Source organism: Abramis brama (genome assembly GCF_963993115.1).
Source record: "Abramis brama genome assembly, chromosome: 24".
Taxonomy (NCBI): Eukaryota; Metazoa; Chordata; class Actinopteri; order Cypriniformes; family Leuciscidae; genus Abramis; species Abramis brama.
In genome coordinates, this window is record NC_139986.1 from 896348 (window position 1) to 917669 (window position 21322).

The following is a 21322-nucleotide window of genomic DNA, read 5'->3' on the forward strand; positions in this document are numbered from 1 at the left end:
TCTTTTTTCTTATCTTGTATTTATATATACAAAATAATTATACACAGTACACACACATATATTATGTAAACACAAACTTTTATTTTTGATGCGATTAATAAACATCTAATATAAGAATATTCCCATGCAGGGAATTATCATATCTGCAAGTCCATGGCATCAAAAGTTTAGGGATTAGATCCTGCAAACAAATGCTTTCTGGATCACATGTTAAACTGTAGCTGTGCTGTTGGACCGGAGCCCAAACGCGCGATGTGATCGTATGCTGAATCTGCTGTTGATTAATGGCTTTTGTTCAGAGTCTGGCTGTTGGCTCTATCCCATGATCCTCTCCTGCAGGAGTTTTTACATTCTCTGCTGATTCTTTCCTCGTGAAGGCCACCGTTTACACAGATAATCTCAGCGATCAGCGTTGACATTCTGTCACACACACGTTGTGTAAAGGGCACTTTCTGAGGGAAACTGTGCAAACTGAGGGCTGGTGAGGGATTAATGGTGCTGTTTGCTATAAAGGGGGATTTAAACAAACCCTGAACCCCTAATATTAATATTTGAGATATAAGTCACCATGCCCAACATGAACTAACAGTTTTCCTGCTTAAATGTTGATTATTTTCCTCATATTCTCCATTGTTGCGGCTCCTCTCTTCCCAGTCTGTCAGTAACGCTCTGTTTACTTCCTGTCTCTATGAAGCCCCTCCTTCTGAAAAGCACACTGTGCTCTGATTGGTCGGCTGGAGCAGTGTGTTGTGATTGGTCGAGCGCTTCGAGTGTGTTTGGGAAAGTCCCACCCCTTACCATAACCACCATACTAACTCAGGCCCCGCCCCTTTATTCTGCGTATGAATTATTATAATTAGGAATATTGTGACGTGTTCGTTCCCGGAAGAAACTCAAGACTACAATGGAGGCGTTTCAGGAGTTCAGAAACACTGACTCTGATATAGAGAAGAACTGGAGCTTTTTCATGATCAAACAGCAACACTACACACTAAAGACTGATGAACATGGACAAAAGCAGAATACCAATTTTCACAACACATATAATCAAGCATTGCAGTATGCAAATGAGGAGAAGCAGAAAGCACCCCACAGTTTATTTAAGAGACTGACAGGTTGACAGAAAGACTAATGGATGTGGCGTCAGAAGAACATTAAGACCCCAGTACTTTTATAACTGCTCATATAGTCAATATATATCAATAGTGTATTGATGTATACACAGCTCACACTGAAGGCACTTTCAAACCAAACAGCTTTCTGTTGCTAATTGCAAAATGTGTGGGAATAAAATGCTTTCAAAGCAACATTCGTACAATCATCCATATTCCAGAATGATCTGATGATGTTCTTGAGGCCTCGATCACCACTAATAGCTAAAAGACTCATTAATCAAGCTAAATGAAGCCCTCCAGTGTTTCAACTGCACTGCACACTCTTGTGGAATTAGTGACGCTGCCCTTTAAGAGCCTCTGGCCAATCAGATGCTGAGCTGAAGCCTGTATGCATCACATCATGTCACATGTGTTTTAGAGCAAAGCAACCAATCAATAAACTGACCTGCAGTTCCTGCCACACTTATAGGGACAGTTCACCCAAATATATGTGTGTGTGTGTGTGTGTGTGTGTGTGACTAGAACTGTTGAAGGAACATCTATCATCTTTATTCTCTGATAATCATCTGCACATTTACATCAGTAACATCTAATATCAGGACAGCATCAGTAATGGGAGATAATCATAGATAATGTTATTTGTGGGATATCTGGATGCAGATAACTGGGAAAAACACTCCAGCCCGAGGAAAGAGTCAATAGAAGATATAAATGAAAGCCACAAATAGCAGTGTTATTAAAAACCACATAGCATCATCATGGGCCTGTGTGGCTGAGATTTCTAGGTTTTAATTTCTCTGTTTTTTTTGTTTTTTTAACATTTAAATATAAAAGTAAGGTAAATAAAAATAAATGAGTGGTATATATGAGCCCCGCCCCCACACTCACTCCATTGGATGAGCTGTTGCTGTGCTGGTCAGAATTCAGTCTCTCCTCCTGAAATGTTATTATAGTCAATTGGAGTTTGACCAGTTCTGGTCAGGTTTTGTGTTTCGTTCTGGGTCTGATTGATCGTCTGCCTCATTGATCTGAACTCAGTTTTGAGCTGAATAAGCTTGAGTGAACTGTTTCAGCTCAGATCAAGTGAGGCCGAGGATCAATTAGATCCAAAAATAAGTACAAAACCTGCGCTAACTGAAAGAAAACAAGTAAGAAAAGATTGAATCCAATATTATGTGATAATGAGCTGTTACGGCTCTGTCCAATTCCTTTTAACCTCTCGACGACACTCAATGGGTTCTTTAGTTTAGCAAACAAATCGCTCGAGTGGGTGTAAACACCACTCACTTTGCCATTCCTTCTGCAAACATCTGATCAATGCTACAAACCAACACGTTTGTTGACACGTTTCCTGCCTGGAGTTTTCGTTGTTCTGATTGGTTGAAGGACTATCCAATTGCGTACAGAGTCATTTGAACTCTGCCGTTGATCACGCCTCTTGTGCGGTCGAACATACAGAGCAGACTCTCCAGAGTAATGTTCAGTCTCAGAAGACTGAGCTTGGTCAGGTGATAGCCAGAGTAGCAAAACAGCAGATTTACAAGCAATGTAAAAGGCCGGTCATTTGAAACACCAAGTTAGGTAAAGGGTTTTCAGCATTTACATTTTAACTTTTGATTAGGTAAGAAAAAAACTTTTTAAAATACATTCTATGACAGATTACCATCAGTTTTCCCCAGTTTCCCCCAGTAATAATACATGCATGGCAAGGTTTCGAGGTCACTGAGTTCAATCTGCTCCTGTTAGTGATCTCTGTGTGCCAGTCCTCTAGTGTTCTCACTCATCGCTCACTAGAGCAGGGTTATCGTCAGCATCCGTTGGTCCTGTTAGCTAGTTTCCCTGATTATACTGGAGCTAGTTTATCACGCTAGCTGGAAGACAACATTACCATTACCTCCTGCTGCTAGAATAATGTTTATCACTTGCACTTTCTCAGTGTCTCCTGTTTATTGTGTGTTTGGCTGTTTGGAAGAGAGTAAGACCAAAGCTTCTCACAGATGTGTGTGATCTCACAGCAGGACATCAGCGGAGACGTCAGCGCTAGCGGCGAGAGATGGAGGACATCAGCGGAGACGTCAGCGCAAGCGGCGAGAGATGGAGGACATCAGCGGAGACGTCAGCGCTAGCGGCGAGCGATGGAGGACATCAGCGGAGACGTCAGCGCTAGCGGCGAGAGATGGAGGACATCAGCGGAGACGTCAGCGCTAGCGGCGAGCGTTGGAGGACATCAGCGGAGACGTCAGCGCTAGCTGCGAGAGATGGAGGACATCAGCGGAGACGTCAGCGCTAGCGGCGAGAGATGGAGGACATCAGCGGAGACGTCAGCGCTAGCGGTGAGCGTTGGAGAACATCAGCGGAGACTTCAGCGCTAGCGGCGAGAGATGGAGGACATCAGCGGAGACGTCAGCGCTAGCGGCGAGCGTTGGAGGACATCAGCGGAGACGTCAGCGCTAGCGGCGAGAGATGGAGGACATCAGCGGAGACGTCAGCGCTAGCGGCGAGCGTTGGAGGACATCAGCGGAGACGTCAGCGCTAGCGGCGAGCGATGAAGGACATCAGCGGAGACGTCAGCGCTAGCGGCGAGCGATGGAGGACATCAGCGGAGACGTCAGCGCAAGCGGCGAGAGATGGAGGACATCAGCGGAGACGTCAGCGCTAGCGGCGAGAGATGGAGGACATCAGCGGAGACGTCAGCGCTAGCGGCGAGAGATGGAGGACATCAGCGGAGACGTCAGCACTAGCGGCGAGGTCAGCGCTAGCGGCGAGCGTTTGAGGACATCAGCGGAGACGTCAGCGCTAGCGGCGAGCGTTGGAGGACATCAGCGGAGACGTCAACGCTAGCGGCGAGCGTTGGAGGACATCAGCGGAGACGTCAGCGCTAGCGGCGAGCGTTTGAGGACATCAGTGGAGACGTCAGCACTAGCGGCGAGGTCAGCGCTAGCGGCAAGCATTTGAGGACATCAGCGGAGAGGTCAGCGCTAGCGGCGAGCGTTGGAGGACATCAGAGGAGACGTCAGTGCTAGCGGCGAGGTCAGCGCTAGCGGCGAGCGATGGAGGACTAGCGGCGAGCGTTTGAGGACATCAGCGGAGACGTCAGCGCTAGCGGCGAGGTCAGCGCTAGCGGCGAGCGTTTGAGGACGTCAGCGCTAGCGGCGAGCGTTTGAGGACATCAGCGGAGACGTCAGCGCAAGCGGCGAGCGTTTGAGGACATCAGCGGAGACGTCAGCGCTAGCGGCGAGAGATGGAGGACATCAGTGGAGACGTCAGCGCTAGCGGCGAGCGATGGAGGACGAGGGCTTTCTGGCAGCTTTCCTGAACTAATCACTACTGTGGATTTGAGCTGTAAAACATTTCATTATTTTGGTCTCTGGTTTCCTGTACAGTTTAAAATTAAATTGAAATTAAATAATGCTGATTTAAAAGCCAGGATTTGCACTGTAAAACATGTTTTTGGTGTGTGGTTTTACTGTAAAATATCTCAAATTTACAGTTTAAAATGTAATTAAAATTAAATAATATTTAAAATCTCACTACATGCACATGATTTGCAGCACTGTAAAACTGTATTTTTTTTTGGTTTACAGTAAAATGTACTGTTTAAAATTCAAATGAAATCAGGTAATATTGATTTAAAAAAAATAGTTTGATTCTAATTATATAATAAAAAGAAAGACTGTTTAAACCAATAACAGTCTGTCCTTGACTCCTTGCAAAGATTACATTTACTTTTTATATTTAGTAATTTTGCTCCCATATTGCTTGAAAGGTAAGATCTATGTTCTTATTATAGAAATATAAATAGCATAGATATCACAGATCTCGCAATATCAAAACAAGCTGTTTTTGGAGCTTGAATGAACAAATGCCTTGTTTATAATGAGGAGGTTTTAAGCACTGAAACTTGCAGGGTGTTTTAATGGTACAAAAGCCTCTTATATGTCAAACGATCAAGGCAAATTTGATTTCTCATGTCATGATCCCTTTAAATCTGAATGGGTTATTCTCATTGATCTGACCTGACAGCAGCGCAGCATGACAGATCTTTCATATCTCATCATATTCACTGGGATGAGGAGCTTCTTTAAAGTGTATTTATAACCCAAAACTGCGACACACCCGCAGATCCAGTCATGTAACACTGGCATTCGCATCTCTGTTTCACACTCGCGATGCAGTGCACTCACACACACACACACACACACACGCACGCATGTGGTCCGTGTGCTGAAGATGACATGATGCATATGTGTGTGTCGTCCATGATCTCTCCTCATGCATCTGTCATGTGCTTCCCGTCATGATTATTAAACATGGTTTCATGTCACAGACTGCAGGTCCAGTCATCCGTCCAGAAACCAGGCGTTCACTGTCCCTCATTCCCCAACACATCACATGGAAATGTCAAGAATTCATATTTTGTGAAGACGGACAGTTGGCCTTTGAGATAAGGTCGTTTCCCAGTGCTGCAGATTTTGCCTATAGATTTGTACTTAGGAAGCTTTCACACAACATTACTAATCTTGCAGAAGTAAGGAAATAAACAGCATGAGGACGTCTTGCTGTGAAGCACAGATGGAGTCTATATTTAGGAGCCGATATACTGTTGATTTGGCCGAAACAGAAGCAGTCTGTGTATGAGATCTCAACTCAAACGCTTGCATCTCTTCAAGAGACTTACAGTTCGAGAATGTCCTGGAGTTTGACAGCAGAATGGCTTGAAATATTCACTTTCGCTGCAAGTATAGTGTATTTTACAATATTATCCACCCCAAGGCGTTTAATGATATGACCACACTGTAAAATAAATATTTTCATGATTTGTTATCACAGTTTTTATTTTTATTTGGTCAAATCAACTTAGATAATTAATGTAGTTCAGATAACATTATATGTTGAGTTTCTGTTGATTAAATCAATCTCCTTCATTGCATTAAAGTAACTCAATATTTTAAGGCAACCTGGTAACTTACTTTTTTAAGTTAAAACAATAATATATAGCCTATATATATATATTTTTTTTTTACAGTGCAGCGCCAACCTTGTATATGGATTTATTTAAGCCTCTAACAGAGAGAATTATACATGACAAAATTAGTAAAAAGACTAATAGTAGCCTATTAACATTTTATCAATGTTTAATCGCAGATTTACTTCACTTCTCAGCCGATGTTAACGACTAAATGTGTGTGTGTGTGTGTGTGTGTGTGTGAGAGAGAGAGAGAGAGAGAGTGCACGAGGCAGAAGGGCTTTATGGATTTGTTTGCTGTATAATCCTGGATGGTGGAGCGGAATCGCCATCTGTTCCTCTTATGGATCAAATGTGCTCAAGATAGAGGCAGGACATCATCATCATCATCATCATCACCATCATCATCATCATCATCTGCTCTGGTGTCACCCGCCGGATCTCCCGTCCACTCTGTGTGTGTGTGTGTGTGTGTGAGAGAGAGAGAGAGAAGAGAAAGTCAAAGCCCGGAAATGAGAAAGGAGAGGACTGGTAATGTCATCTGGGAATATCGATGGGAGACCGGCTTTAACTGATCAGATCGCACTGGTCTGATGCTGAGAGAGAGGAAGATCTTCAGGACTGAAGCAGGACTGCATGATGCTGCACTGGACGAGGATGTGAGAATGTAAGTGAAACGTGTCCGGATCTCATGAATGAAAACAGACTAATGAATGCACGAGCATTTACTGCTGTTGACGCATCATGTGCGTGCGCGTGCCGGAACTGGTGATGTTACAAGCGGTTTGATATGCTTTACATCTCATAATAACTGTAGCCTATGTCATGAAATCGTATAATGTTAACTGTACTACCAACCAATTGCAGCTATCAATATGTGTACAATGGACTGAGCATGCGCACATTAATGCATTTAATGAATAGTTTACCCAAAAAGTCTACAGATTGTAAAAAAATAAGAAATGTTTTTATCGTTTACTAGCTATTTGTTTCCATCCATTTTCCTTGTAACAATGCTTTCTGTTATTTTTCTATATATGAGTTATTAAATGAATAGGGAAAAGTGCAATGTACTTAGGCCTATCACTGCTCGTTTAATAACGGCTTATTTTACTTAGTAAATTAATAAGAACATTTACATTTTCACAGAGGCCACATGATACCTTCAAATTGGTCTCTTCAGCAACTGTGATCAATAATAACAAAGAACAGTTACAAAAGAGAAAACACACACACATAGACATGAACATAAACTGCATGAAACATGCTTTATAACTGATAATAAAAGTCACATCACTTATAATTAACTAATAAATCTAAACAAATATGATTCACATGGTTCACATATGTGAATGCCCCTTTATATAATATACATTTTTAACTATATTGAACTATATTTTCGATATGTATCAGTTTTAAATATTATATTGCTGATTCAAATAGCCTATATAACATGATTTCCTATGCAATTAAAAACAGTTCATACCTGTTGGATTTGGTGTTTATAACATACTACACATTTTTCATGGTAAAGGACTCGAGACTTCTGAGCTTCATCATCAGCAGTTGCAGCATCAGCACCAGCATCAGAAACCCAAACGCGTTTCGGCCGTACGCGCGTGTCCCTGGCGGGCCGCCGTCGCGATGGGCGAGAACATGTCTAAGCGCCTGAAGCTCGTGTCGGGCTCGGAGTCCGCTATGGAGGAGCGCAGTTTCCCGAACCCGTTCCCGGACTGGGACCCGGGGCTCCTGCTGTCCCCACACGCCGGAGAACACGAGCCCGAGCCCGCAGAGCTGTTCGACGCCACCGGGAAGGTGTGTGTGAGCGCTTTATCCGCAGCTTCAACGCCTGTGTGTGGCAGGAGTGTGTGTGAGCGGGTTTGTTTACCAACTCAGGACATGCTCGATATTCACCATGAACATGTTCAGATTCAGATGTCTCTTATTAATTGACAATTCAAGTCTGGCCTTACGCGTACAAGTTAACTAGAAACAATCGGTAACACTTTATTTAGTGTCTTTGTTACGTATGTTACGTAGCCTACTTACCATAGTAATAACAGTAAATTATGCATAATTACATGCAACTAACCCTCAACCAAACCCTAATCCTACCCTAACCCTATAGTAAGTACATGTAGTTGCTTAATATTACTCAGTACACTACATGTTACTATAGGGTTAGGGTAGGATTAGGGTTTGTTTGAGGGTTAGTTGCATGTAATTATGCAGAATTTACTGTTATTACTATGGTAAGTGCATGTAACAAATGTAACAAGGACACTGTAAAATAAAGTGCTACCAAATAAAGTGTAACCACACTTTACAATAAGCATTAGTTAACATTATTTAATGTATTAACTAACATGAACTAACCATGAGCAATACATTTATTACTATATTAGTTCATCTTTGTTAATGTTAGTTAATAAAAACATTTTAAGATTAATAAATGCTGTGAAAATGTGTTGTTCATTCTCAGTTTGTTAACTAATGAATATAATTGTAAAGTGTTTCCTAACCATCTTCCCTCTTCTGCTTTAGCCCTGCGCGCTAATAACTGTAAATCATCTCAATATGCACACTCTCTTCAATAACTTTAATATGTCCAACACTGGAGTCAGGTGCCTCTGAAAGTCATAGCTAGTTTCATAACTGCATCCTAAATTCACAATTAAAATTTCACACTTTATTCATACTTTGACTGAATTAGAGCTTGATTCTAATACAATGAAAACAATGTTCTGTTTGTGAATTTCATGTTTTATATTTTATTTGTTCATTCAGGTTATGTTTAGTGTTGGTAACATGTCCCACACTGTCCCACACACACCTATAATCGTCCCACATTTGGTGTGTTTGATGTCTGTCACCCTAATGGCAGACCAACTGCAACATTGAGCAATTAAAGACATTTTAGGATGATTTTAGGCAAAATGGCTGAAAAAAATCATAAATATAGTCACTGGTAACATAAGTGGTGTATCAGAACAGTGGCGGGTGTGCACTTCAGTGGTGTCCTACCTGAGTGACTCCTCTTAATATGCTCGTAATAGCGCACAGACTCATTGCTGTTTGGTTGTGCGCCGGCAGGTACAGGGTTAATGCGCTGAGCTCGGGAAAGGACCGGGAAACGAGCGAGAAAGTTCATGTCCCTCGTCTGATGTTCTTCAGACGTTGAAAAAATAAAGTTTCAATCATAAATTTACAAGAAAAATTAAGAAGAAAATCATATTCATTACGGAAAAAACGGACAAAAATAATTCAATTCAATTCAGTTTCCTTGGCGTTAGAGCAGAGAGTGTGCGCTGGACGAAGCCGTGGACAGGGACAGTCTCCGCTACACATGACGGTGTGTGTACAGCTGACCCATGCTCTCACACACAGCTCTGAAGGAGATCAATGACATCAGCCAGACTTTCGCCTTCACAGTCAGACACGGCATACATGACAGTCGGTCAGTTCTGCTTTTCCCGGACAGATCGAGTACAGCTCCGTGACTCTGAGCTGGATAAGGCTGGATAAGGGATTTTTTTCCGGTAGGTTTGAACCTGCTGGGGGTCGAGGAGGGAGAGAAACATTCATTTGTGGGTTGAAAAACTATTAAATCTTCAAGAATATTTTAGTTTATGCAGTTCGCTACAGATACGCTTAGCTAGCTCTGACTTCTAGTGGGTCTACTAGTACGCTACACGCTCTGACCATCCAATCAAAGGTCTTGAAAACGCTGACGTTACTGTACGCCTGCTAGATGGCCCCGCTGCAGTCTAATCGAAATCTGATTGGCTGATTAAATCTGACTGATCATCTGATTGGTTAAAGCAACCGTTTCATTGCTGTTCATTTTAAGCTACAGGCGCCCGCACTGTCGATTCTGAAGGCCTCAAGGCAGATTTATCTGACCCTGGCAACACATGATGGCTGAAATATGATTGGATAAAAGCTCTAACATAAACATACACTACTGGAACCAAATTATTGGGTATAATTTAATACACATTAATGGAAAAAAATATATTAAAGCACTAGTCAGTGATTCTGATCGTGTTTAGGCCTGACGGCCCACCACTGCCTTTGAACAGTAGGTGGCGCTGTGATGTGGTGTGGTCAGAGTGAGGTCAAAGGGCCCTAAACACTCGCGGTCTTCCTACGAGTCCGCACTCGCGACGTAGCGTCGGGCCGCGCCGCAGCCAGATTATTATGATAGCGGCTGTATTTTTTACTGTATTTTTGATCAAATAAACACAACCTTAGTGAGCAGAAGAGACTCTTTCAGAAACATTAACACATCTCACTGACCCCAAACCTTTGAACAGAATAAACACTTGTGTTTTTGCAGTGTAACACACATAACAACATCAGGGAGTATTTGCTGGTTAATCCCTCAGATGAGCTGAACCGTTATCAGCTTCGACAGCAGCTTCACTCTCCGCGGAGGATTTTCACACACACGACTGAATATTTACACTATCGCTGTGTTTGATGCCCTCATTTCTTACATCATGACAAGCGTGACGTTCTAGATTGGAAAATACTCATCATAAACCATTGGAGGAAGTCATTAATTCACATAAAACGTGTGTCTTTAAAGCCTTTGTCAGCAAATATTGTGCAATAGTAATATATTAACATGAAGCAGGACGACTACTTTTAATACTGATAATAATCATAAATGTTTCTTGAGCATCAAATCCTCATATTAGAGTGATTTCTGAAGGATCATGTGACACTGAAGACTGGAGTAATGATGCTGAACATTCAGCTTTGATCACAGGAATAAATTACACTTTACTATATATTCACATAGAGAACTAATATTAACTAATATTTCACTGTTTTTAGATCTGACAAGATCTGATGTTATTATACACTATGACAGTGTCGTTGTCACATGCCTGTCCTGTCTTGTGCTACACATGGGTGTTTTGTTATGTTGGGCCATGTGCTCGTGTCATTGTCTGATCCCTCCCCCTTGTTATCTGATTATTGTTTGAGTTCATCCACCTCTTCCCTCCTGATTAGTTTCCCCTTATAAGTCCCCTCTTGTTTGCAGTCTGTGTCGGTACGTTGTCTAATGTTTCCTGTTCCCCGTGATCCTCCAGAAAGTTCTTGTTCTGTTCTGCTCTGTTCTGTTCTGGTATTTATTAGTTATGTTTTCCCCCTCGTGGGTTTTGTTTAGTGTTTCTTTTATAAATAAACTTCATTTCTCTGCACTTGAGTCCTCGCACCTTTTTGCATTTATCCCACCGTGACATAACGTACCAACCTACTGAGGACTCAGCAGAAGAAATGGGCATCTTCCTTCTCCCATCTCCCTGCCCCTCCGCTCAATAAGTGGATCATCGTAGCAAACTCCTTTCGCTTCAACAAGGGAATGCCAGCGTAAAGGAGTTTGCTCACCAGTTTGTGGTTGTAGCGGAGGGGCTCAACATCAGCGACGCAGAGCTCAAGGACACTTAACACCAGCCTTAATATGCCTGTGCCTGCCTGGGAGATGGGAATGCTGGGGATATTGTCATTCTGGCAGTTTGTGGGGTATGTTTACCATCGCGGATGGGAGGGTGGTCTTCCGCCTCTTGGCCCACCTCCCATTTACCTCACAAACTCCCAAGTCCCCAGTCCTCCGATGACCCCTTCGGGGAGAGGGAGGAGGAAGAGATGCTCCGGCCCATCTGCCACCTATTCTGAGGTGGAGGAAGGAGCTACAGAGACCCCAGAGGCGGTCATTCCCACACCGCCTCGCACTCGCCGGTACAGGTGGAGGGCTCCTGTGGCTTCCCTTAGCTCTGTGGTCCCAAGCCCGGTGGTCCCAGAGGACCTGACTCCGGTGGTCCCGAGACGGAGGAGGAGAAGGAAGACCTCCTCCGTGACTGTTCCGGTGGACGTTGTTCCGGTGGTCCCGAGTCCAATGGTCCCAGTTCCGGTGGTCCCGAGTCCGGTGGTCCCGAGTCCGGTGGTCCCAGTTCCGGTGGTCCCGAGTCCAGTGGTCCCAGTTCCGGTGGTCCCGAGTCCGGTAGTCCTGAGTCCGGTGGTCCCAGTTCCGGTGGTCCCAGTTCTGGTGGTCCCTGTTCCGGTGGTCCCGGGTTCGGTGGTCTCGAGTCCGGTGGTCCGGAGACGGAGAAGGAGGAAAAGGACCTCTTCAACTGATTGTCCGGTGGCTCCTAACACAGAGACCATCCCGGAGGTGACTGCCATCACTGACACACCGCCCAGGCGTCCTGCTGTGCCGGCCCCACCCGAGCTGCTCGCCCTGCCGGCGCCACCCCAGCGACCCATCACGTCTGCCGATCCAGAGACTGTTCACGTCACGTCTGCCGATCCAGTGTCTGTGGACAGGATGGATGCCACAGAGACTGTTCATGTCACGTCTGCCGAGCCTGTGTCTTCGGACAAGAGGGCCGCCACCAAGCCGGTGTCTGTTCCTGAGCCGGTGTCTGTTCCTGAGCCGGTGTCTGTTCCTGAGCCGGTGTCTGTTCCTGAGCCGGTTCCTGTTCCTGAGCCGGTGTCTGTTCCTGTTCCTGAGCCATGGCCGCCCGAGGGGTCGTCTCCGCCCTGGCCGTTAGATGAACAGTCCGCTCCGCCCTGGCCGCCAGAGGGAAAGTCTCCGCCCTGGCCGCCAGATGGACTGTCTGCTCCGCCCTGGCCGCCCGAAGGAAACTCTCTGCCCTGACCGCCGGAGGGAGAGTCTCCGCCCTGGCCGTTAGATGGACTGACATTCCCGTCCTGGTCTGTCCCTCCCGTCCCGCCCTGGTCTGTCCCTCCCACCTGTGCCTGTCCTGTCTTGTGCTACACATGGGTGTTTTGTTATGTTGGGCCATGTGCTCGTGTCATTGTCTGATCCCTCCCCCTTGTTATCTGATTATTGTTTGAGTTCATCCACCTGTTCCCTCCTGATTAGTTTCCCCTTATTAGTCCCCTCTTGTTTGCAGTCTGTGTCGGTACGTTGTCTAATGTTTCCTGTTCCCCGTGATCCTCCAGAAAGTTCTTGTTCTTTTCTGTTTTGGTTTGGTATTTATTAGTTATGTTTTCCCCCTTGTGGGTTTTGTTTTGTGTTTAGTGTTTCTTTTATAAATAAACTTCATTTCTCTGCACTTGAGTCCTTGCACCTTTTTGCATTTATCCCACCGTGACAGTCGTACTATACCTTGGACTGGAGTGCCATGCAATAATATATCAGATAATCCTGGTATTTCTCTCAGATGCTGTTACTGTACATCTACATCAAACACACATGATTTAAAGCCATCTTTATATCTACATCTCTGTTTTCCCCTCTGTAGAGGAAAGATCAAAAGTTTTTTATCCCAGTATGCCTGATTTTCCCTCAGTATTCTCCGCAGTGGTTCGCGGTTCAGCAGGGTCTCTTGTTTCCGTCCCTCAGCTTTCAATCATCTCTCTGCAGGAAAACATGTTCATTATTAGGTTTGGTTCAGAGACTGCAGCGAGTTGCACCATCACTCTTTCTCTATTGCAGTATTCTATACTATAATGGCATAGTAGGAAGAACATTTTCTCATTCAACCAGCAATGTCAACTACAGCTTGTTTTTGTACATTTTTTTTTTTTTAATATATTGACTGCATCTGTCAAGCTCATCCATTCAGCCCTGGGAAATATACATTACAAACATGTTCTGCAACATAGGCGGAAATACAGATGTGGGCTTGAAATATCTGCCCCTAGTGGACATTACTGGACATTACTGGGACTATTTCCCCCACAGTTCCTTAGGTACTAGGTAAGTTTGCGCGTGTCAGTGTGTTGGCTGTAGTTTCTGTCTGCAGGTGAGTGTGTTTCAGGCCAGGTTTGCTCCTCATCAGGATTCGGCTCACACACTCACTGCTGCAGCAGAACCACAGAACTCTGGACTCGATCCACCTTCACTCTTCCGTGACCACGGTCTCCAAGCGCTTGGACTCAGACTTTCAGAAATAGCAATACACATTATGATTTTCTTTTTTTTTGTACCATTCTCAGCATATCACAGATGACAGTTAGATCAATATACAATTAGTAGAGCTGCACGATTACTCGTTAAAAGATCGTGATCTCAATTAAAACACCCGCGCAATCTTATTCCTTAATTACAACGTTTCAGCTCTGTCTATTAAAGCTTGACGAGTGCGATCACGGTGAACACTCAGATCTGTGTTCTGATCCAGAGAGAGCCGTTGTCATGATTAGATATGAAACGGCTTCACAAACTGTCTTTTCAACCACACAGGATCATTATTTCTGTCTTACCATCATTCATATTATCACATCAGTACTGAATACAAGATTATAGTTCAGATATAAACACTGATGTCTACGGTACAGATCAAAATAGAGTAAATCACCTTTTGAAAATAACCTGATGTTTCAAATAAATAATGTATTACACCAGTAGGTGGCGACAAGTGACTGTTAAAAATGTGTAATTGAATCATTCATTCAAGAGATTCGTTCAGAAATGCTGATTCATCCAGTAATGAATCAAGTGAAGTCTTTATAAGTGAGTCATTCATTCAAGCTGATTTTTTAAAATAATTCAAATTAATTCAATATTTTTTAAATAGACTGCCGCAATTATCATTTTGTCCAAACCTCTAGTAAATTACATTATTTTGTGGTCTGTTTAGAATCGTGATTCATAATTTATCCAGAATCATGCAGCTCCAACAATCAGCCTACCTATTCTCTCTTTCTCTCTTTCTGACTTTATTCACTGTCAAACGTTTGCAAATATTCATGAAACGACTGAGGCTGAACCGAGGTGTTGCATCGCAAGGCCATGAAGTCTCTAAAGTACAGTTTATGTTTAAGGGTTAGAAGTGTGTGTATGACATGGATATGCACATATGTTAATTAGTGATTTTTTTTTAATTTGATGGATATTCCACAGGGCTCTGTGTTTGGTCCGCAAAAGTTTCGAACACTGCTTGGCCTATTGCGTTACAGTACTCAGTGCCAGTGTGCCTTCATGTCAACTAATTATAAAACTAATTATGTTTGCCAAATTAATCTTGGAAGCTTACTTACAATTTTTTTTCCTTCTCTGGAAATAGATCAGTGATGCATTTCAGAAGAAAGTGCAAAGCAAAATCAAAGATCTTCTTCAACAAATGGAGGAGGGCCTGAAGACTGCAGATCCGCACGATGCCTCCGCCTACACCGGCTGGACGGGTGAGATCACTCCGCTCGTCACACTCTACGGCACTTTCAGTTAATAGAGTAAAGCTGGTGTCCCATTACTTTTTTTTTTGTGTGTGTGCAAAAAAAGGCACACATTCCAGCATTGTTCGTAAAATACTGTTACTGCATGATTTCCTCGTTAAAAAAGAAAAACCTTCAATTAAATTCTTGAAGAAAGTAACATAGTTTGGATTCCACTGGGAAATATACACAGTAATTTACTACGAACCATCATTCTGTCTGAAAGTCCCGACTGATACTTTAATTTAGGCTTAACTGTTGCCCGTTCTGATGTCATTTTTATCCAGTTGATTTTATTGAATTAAAAATGTAATAAAAATATTTATATTATAATTTTTTATATTTTAATTTTATTTACTTTTTAATGTTATGCTCTATATTTTACATTATTTATTAGTAATAAAAATATGAATTACTTAATTTATGTTTTTACAATTTTTTTTAATTATTGTTAATGCTTTGTTTATGATGAAGTTAATTTCTGTATTTTAGACTGTATTTGGATAGTTTCGAATCCGTTTTTCCTCATATGCCGAATATCAGAGGTGTAAAGTCCAGGGGTCAGAAAGTAAAAGTCCTGCCATATGTGTATTCCACCCATGAACTTTCACTAATTAGTTCAATCTCCTGGCTGAGAAACTGCTAATTAGCAAATACTGAGGAGGACTTTTACTTTCTGAGCCTGGACTGTACACCTCCGCCTGATGCAGTGAATGCAGAAGTTGTCCTGAGTGAGTGCTGTGATTGGCAGGCATCGCCCTGCTGTACCTGCAGCTGCACCGCGCCACGCAGGAGGGCCAGCACTTGCAGCGCGCGCTGGATTACGTGAAGCGCACCCTGAGGAGCCTGAGCGGCCGGCGCGTGTCCTTCCTGTGCGGAGACGCCGGGCCTTTAGCCGTCGGCGCTGTCGTTCACCACCACCTGAAGAACCAGGCCGAGTCACTCGACTGCCTCACGAAGTCAGAACCTTTTCAGACTTTCGTTTGTCTGTTTTCTCTTTAGCTTTCTCTGCTTGCTCTTAGTACGTGTGTTTTGGACAAGCTAGCTGAGATTTTGCAAGAAGGGTGTGCGTAAAAGTGGGAAAAATACCTATTACAGAGTCAGGGGGTGTGTTGTCTAAATGTGTTATTTAGAAAAAATAATTAATTACATTAAATTAATCCATTTTATTTAATCATAAGTGCCCCTATTATGTTATTTTAAAGGTTCCTAGTTTTGTTTACGGAGTCTCTTATCACAGGTTTACACGCATCCAAGGTCAACAAACACTTTAATTTTCTCATGATACACATTGAACATCATTTAATTTAGTCTGAAATGGTTCGTTTGAAGATTCAGTCTCTCTAAACCCCGCCTCTCTAAGAGCTGCTTTGCTCTGATTGGTCAGATGGCCCAGTCTGCTGTGATTGGTCAGAAAGCAAACGCTCATTATCATATCTGAATCTCAGCTCTTGATCACAGTGATACGAACAGTAACGATGGCGTGGGTTTTACCGTATCAATCTCAGAAAACAGCGTCTTCTCCACATGAACAACACGGCCCAAACTCTTCCAGTCTCAGATACACTACAGTGTTTGAGGGCGGAGCTAAGAGACGCTGCTCAGCCAATCAAGACCACAGGCTGGCATTATGCTAATGAGTTCAGCAGGACGAGTTTCAGTTCAGAATCACTTCTTTCTTTTAGGAGAGAAAAATTCCATCTTTGATCTTTGAAACTTTGCAGGTCTTTTACATTCCCCAACAGTTTTATTACACACCACACACACACCACATGACTGGGAATATTTGAAAAAGCGTAATTGGGGCACTTTACCAAATTGATTAGCTGTCATTAATTTGTATTATATTAGCCGCTAGGATTTCCAGAAGTTGGCATCGGCCACTGAACCAGCCGGATGTTGAGCACTAGAGTTTGTTCTGCACTCAGATTTCTACACACTTCATCTGTTTGCAGAATAGCGGAGAGGAAAGCATTGATTTGGATTTGATTGAAGAGCTGGAGGTAGAAATTGCTTTTGCTCCTGTGAGGCGTTTCAGTGTGTGAGAAACAGATGCCGGTGTTGTAGTGAAGTCTCTCGCTCATCCGTCTGTGGGGAGTGTGTTATTCAGCAACTGCATGCGGTGCTCTCTCTCTCTCTCTCTCTCTCTCTCTCTCTCTCTCTCTCTCTCTCTCTCTCTCTCTCTCTCTCTCTCTCTCTCTCCCTCTCCCTCCCTCCCTCCTCTCTCTCTCTCTCTCTCTCTCTCCCTCTCCCTCCCTCTCTCCCTCTCTCTCTCTCTCTCTCTCTCTCTCTCTCTCTCTCTCTCCCTCTCTCTCTCTCTCTCTCTCTCTCTCTCTCTCTCTCTCTCTCCCTCCCTCCCTCTCTCCCTCTCTCTCTCTCTCTCTCTCTCTCAATTCAATTCAATTCAAATGAGCTTTATTGGCATGACTTGTACAGTATTGCCAAAGCATTGGCCATTACATAAGCAATGAACAAATAATCAATAAAGTCAATAAATCAATCAGTAAACAAATCAATCAGTGAACAAATGCATGAATACATTTATATAAAAAAAAAAAAAGTAAAGAAAAAAACACCTTTGTACATTTGTACCAACATTCAGACAAGATGAGAGTGATTCTGACTGTAGTTTTGTCCACTGGCTGACTCTCGTAGTTTGTGGCTGTCACATATTTTGCTGCTGTTGTGATTGAGCTGGAGTTCTGAATTTGGTAGTGCCATAAAATTTGGTTCTAGTTGTTGGAATCTAGTGAAATAGTCTGATCTAATGCTGTGATAGTGATCACAGTGTATCAGGAAGTGTTCTTCTGTCTCCACCTCTCTCTGAGAGCACAGTGAACACAGTCTCTGCTCACACACACACACACACACACACACACACACACACACACACACGCCTCTCTCTGAGAGCACAGTGAACACAGTCTCTGCTCACACACACACACACACACACACACACACACCTCTCTCTGAGAGCACAGTGAACACAGTCTCTGCTCACACACACACACACACACACACACACGCCTCTCTCTGAGAGCACAGTGAACACAGTCTCTGCTCACACACACACACACACACACACACACACACACCTCTCTATGAGAGCACAGTGAACACAGTCTCTGCTCACACACACACACACACACACACCTCTCTCTGAGAGCACAGTGAACACAGTCTCTGCTCACACACACACACACACACACACACCTCTCTCTGAGAGCACAGTGAACACAGTCTCTGCTCTCTCGGCTGCCATCTCTGCCTGTGCCGTCCTCTCTCTACAGCCAGTCTGTGGTCTCTCTCTCTCTCTCTCTCTCTCTCTCTCTCTTTGAGCTTTGAACTTTGAACTTTGAGCATTGCAACCTTGCAGATGTGGTTTATGCTCAAACAGCAACATTACACACTAACTAAAGTTAGACAAGTGAGATGATAATCAACCACCCCAAGGAGACATTCTTCACGATGTTGTACAAAGATAAGAGAGATTGAACTAATTTCTCTTTTGTTTCTTGCATGTCTTCTCCTGTGTTTCTCCAGATTGCTCGCGCTCCAGCGCTCCGTCCTCAGCCCAGACTCAGACGTTCCCGACGAGCTTCTGTACGGACGGGCCGGCTATCTTTACGCCCTGCTTTATGTCAACAAAGAAATCGGGCCGGATGTGGTGGATGAGACAACCATCGCCAAGGTGATTGTCATCTTTCATGCTATTCATAATAAAAATATATTCATGCATAAACGTGGAGCATAAAGTCCACGCAAAAGTAAAAACTCATCTTTGATCACCAAAATGACATATTTAAATGTTTTTCATTGAAAAAATATTCTTCATGCCTTAAAATATCTTGAATGTAACTCGACACCCTTGCCTCATTTAGTATGCGCGGTTCTATGAATATGCAAATGAGCCCCGCCTCCACTCACTCGCTCAGCTCAGAGATCCACTGGTTGACGATCACACGTTGATCTGATTGGTTACAAGGTAGTTTGTGACGTCAGAAACACCAGCGATTTCAAAGCGTGTTTTTGAGACTGTCTTTGGTTCACTGCAGTTTTAAGGAGGAAATACTCAGCAATGGAGTCGACTTATGAATTTACACATGATTTGTCTTAAAGCACATTAAAAACACCACATACACACATAAACAACATTAAAAGCTGGATTTTCACCACAGGGGGACTTTTAACTTGCATTGATAAAATGCATTACAGTACATCCATTGATAAAGCCGCAGTTGTTCTGTCTCTAGAGAGCGTCTGAATGTGTGTTTCTCACGGATGCATTAAACCCGCTGACCTGACTGTAAATGTTCAGCTTCTCGTGGGCAGCTTTACTGTACGTCATGCATTATAGTCCTGTGCGCTGGCCAGCGTCCAGTTCTGCAGCGCATGTGGGCAGAGCTGATGAGGATGCCAGAAAAGAGGTGAAGAAAGATGAAGGAGAGGAATGTGTTTGTTGGCACGACATATATCGTGTGTGAGATGTTTGCCACAGTAATTATATAACATTAAAGCTGCCGTTGAGTTGAATCCGGCATCTGGAGGATTTATGGTTATTAAAGATGTGGGAAAGAATGAAGTTTGGTGCAGTTAAAGGGATCATGACATGAGAAATCAAATTTCCCTGATCTTTTGTCATATAAGATGCCTTTGTTTGTGTACGTGTGTGTGTGTGTGTGTGTGTGTGTGTGTGTTTCATTTATGGTATTTTGTTTTGTTGGGTTTTTGATTTAGAATGTTTTTTGTGTTCTGAGGGATTTATTTATATACATTTTTTAAAGGCACACTGTGGAGAAATTGTGTTTTTGTCAAACAGCGACCCCTAGAGTCGCTGTGGAATACTTGCAAATACCCCTCCCCTTTACTTTTAATGATGATGATTGTGTGATAAGCGTCTGCGACTTACTTTCACTTTGATTTGTGATAGTTTGCACGTTGGCTTGATGAATCGATGCTCAGCTGCGGTAATGCGTGTTCCAGCGCGTCGTCATATCTGGCTATAACATATAGACTATAACACGCTCTCACACGTTTTTTTATATTTATTTTTTTAACATTTTTGGGAGGAGTACAATTTACATATGTGGTTTCAACAACCAGATGCACACTTGTCCAGTTTCGTCTGGAATGCGTCTCAGATCTCCTCCTGAAGTGGTTTGAGCGGTCGGATTCAAATCCGTCTTGAATGCGTTTCGGAGGGCATTTACACCTGGTCTTTTCACGGATAGCTATCCGATCTGAGAAAACGCACGAAGTGGCCAGGTGTAAACAGCCCCCATGACAAAAACATACACACAAAAATCATTACAAATGATTCTATTTCAAATAAAGCTTGTTCTTTTGAAAATTATTCATCAAAGAATCCTGAAAAAAAAAAAAGATTTACACAACAGTTTTCAACACTGATAATAATCATAAATGTTTCTTGATCATCAAATCCTCATATTAGAGTGATTTCTGAAGGATCATGTGACACTGAAGACTGGAGTAATGATGCTGAAAATTCAGCTTTGATCACAGGAATAAATTACACTTTACTATATATTCACTATATATATATATTTTTTTTTTTGTTGTATTTTTAATCAAATAAATGTGTGCTTGGTGAGCAGAAGAGACTTTAAAAACATTAAAAATCTTACCGATCCCAAACTAAATGGCTGTGTATATCTCACAGTTATCAATATCTGTCTGTTGCAGTCATTATCTCATCATTTGTCTGTAATGTTCCTGTGCTGAATTATACCTAGGGAGTGTTGCAGAGCATCATGGGACAGATGGATGCGGTTCTGCCATAGACTGTGTAAAACACTGGGCGTAGTGTGTGTGACGTCACCCGTAGTGTTTCTGAAGCCCAAAGTGGGCGGAGCCGGCCGTCGCCATCTTGGCTGCGCGTCACTCCCGGATTAGTCTCAGCCTCAGACGTCACGCCCACGGAACGTTGGCTAAACGTCTGATGCATATGGTACACTTAACTGGAAACACTTCAGGAATGTCGAAGTCGTCATCTGATTGGTTGAATTTTATCGGATTTCCGGGGGCG

At 43.1% G+C, this 21322-nt stretch overlaps 1 protein-coding gene across 1 annotated transcript in view; it reads left to right on the plus strand.

Annotated features, from left to right (window-relative positions):
- Nucleotides 1-6334: 6334 nt before the first annotated feature.
- Nucleotides 6335-21322, plus strand: part of lancl2 (LanC lantibiotic synthetase component C-like 2 (bacterial)) — a 48409-nt gene continuing 33421 nt past the window's right edge. The window contains exons 1-5 of the mRNA XM_084102877.1: nt 6335-6748; nt 7616-7896; nt 15129-15246; nt 16028-16235; nt 18820-18967. Coding sequence (XP_083959003.1) covers nt 7726-7896; nt 15129-15246; nt 16028-16235; nt 18820-18967 — 645 coding nt within the window. The 5' untranslated portion in view covers nt 6335-6748; nt 7616-7725. The remainder of the gene's footprint in view (nt 6749-7615; nt 7897-15128; nt 15247-16027; nt 16236-18819; nt 18968-21322) is intronic.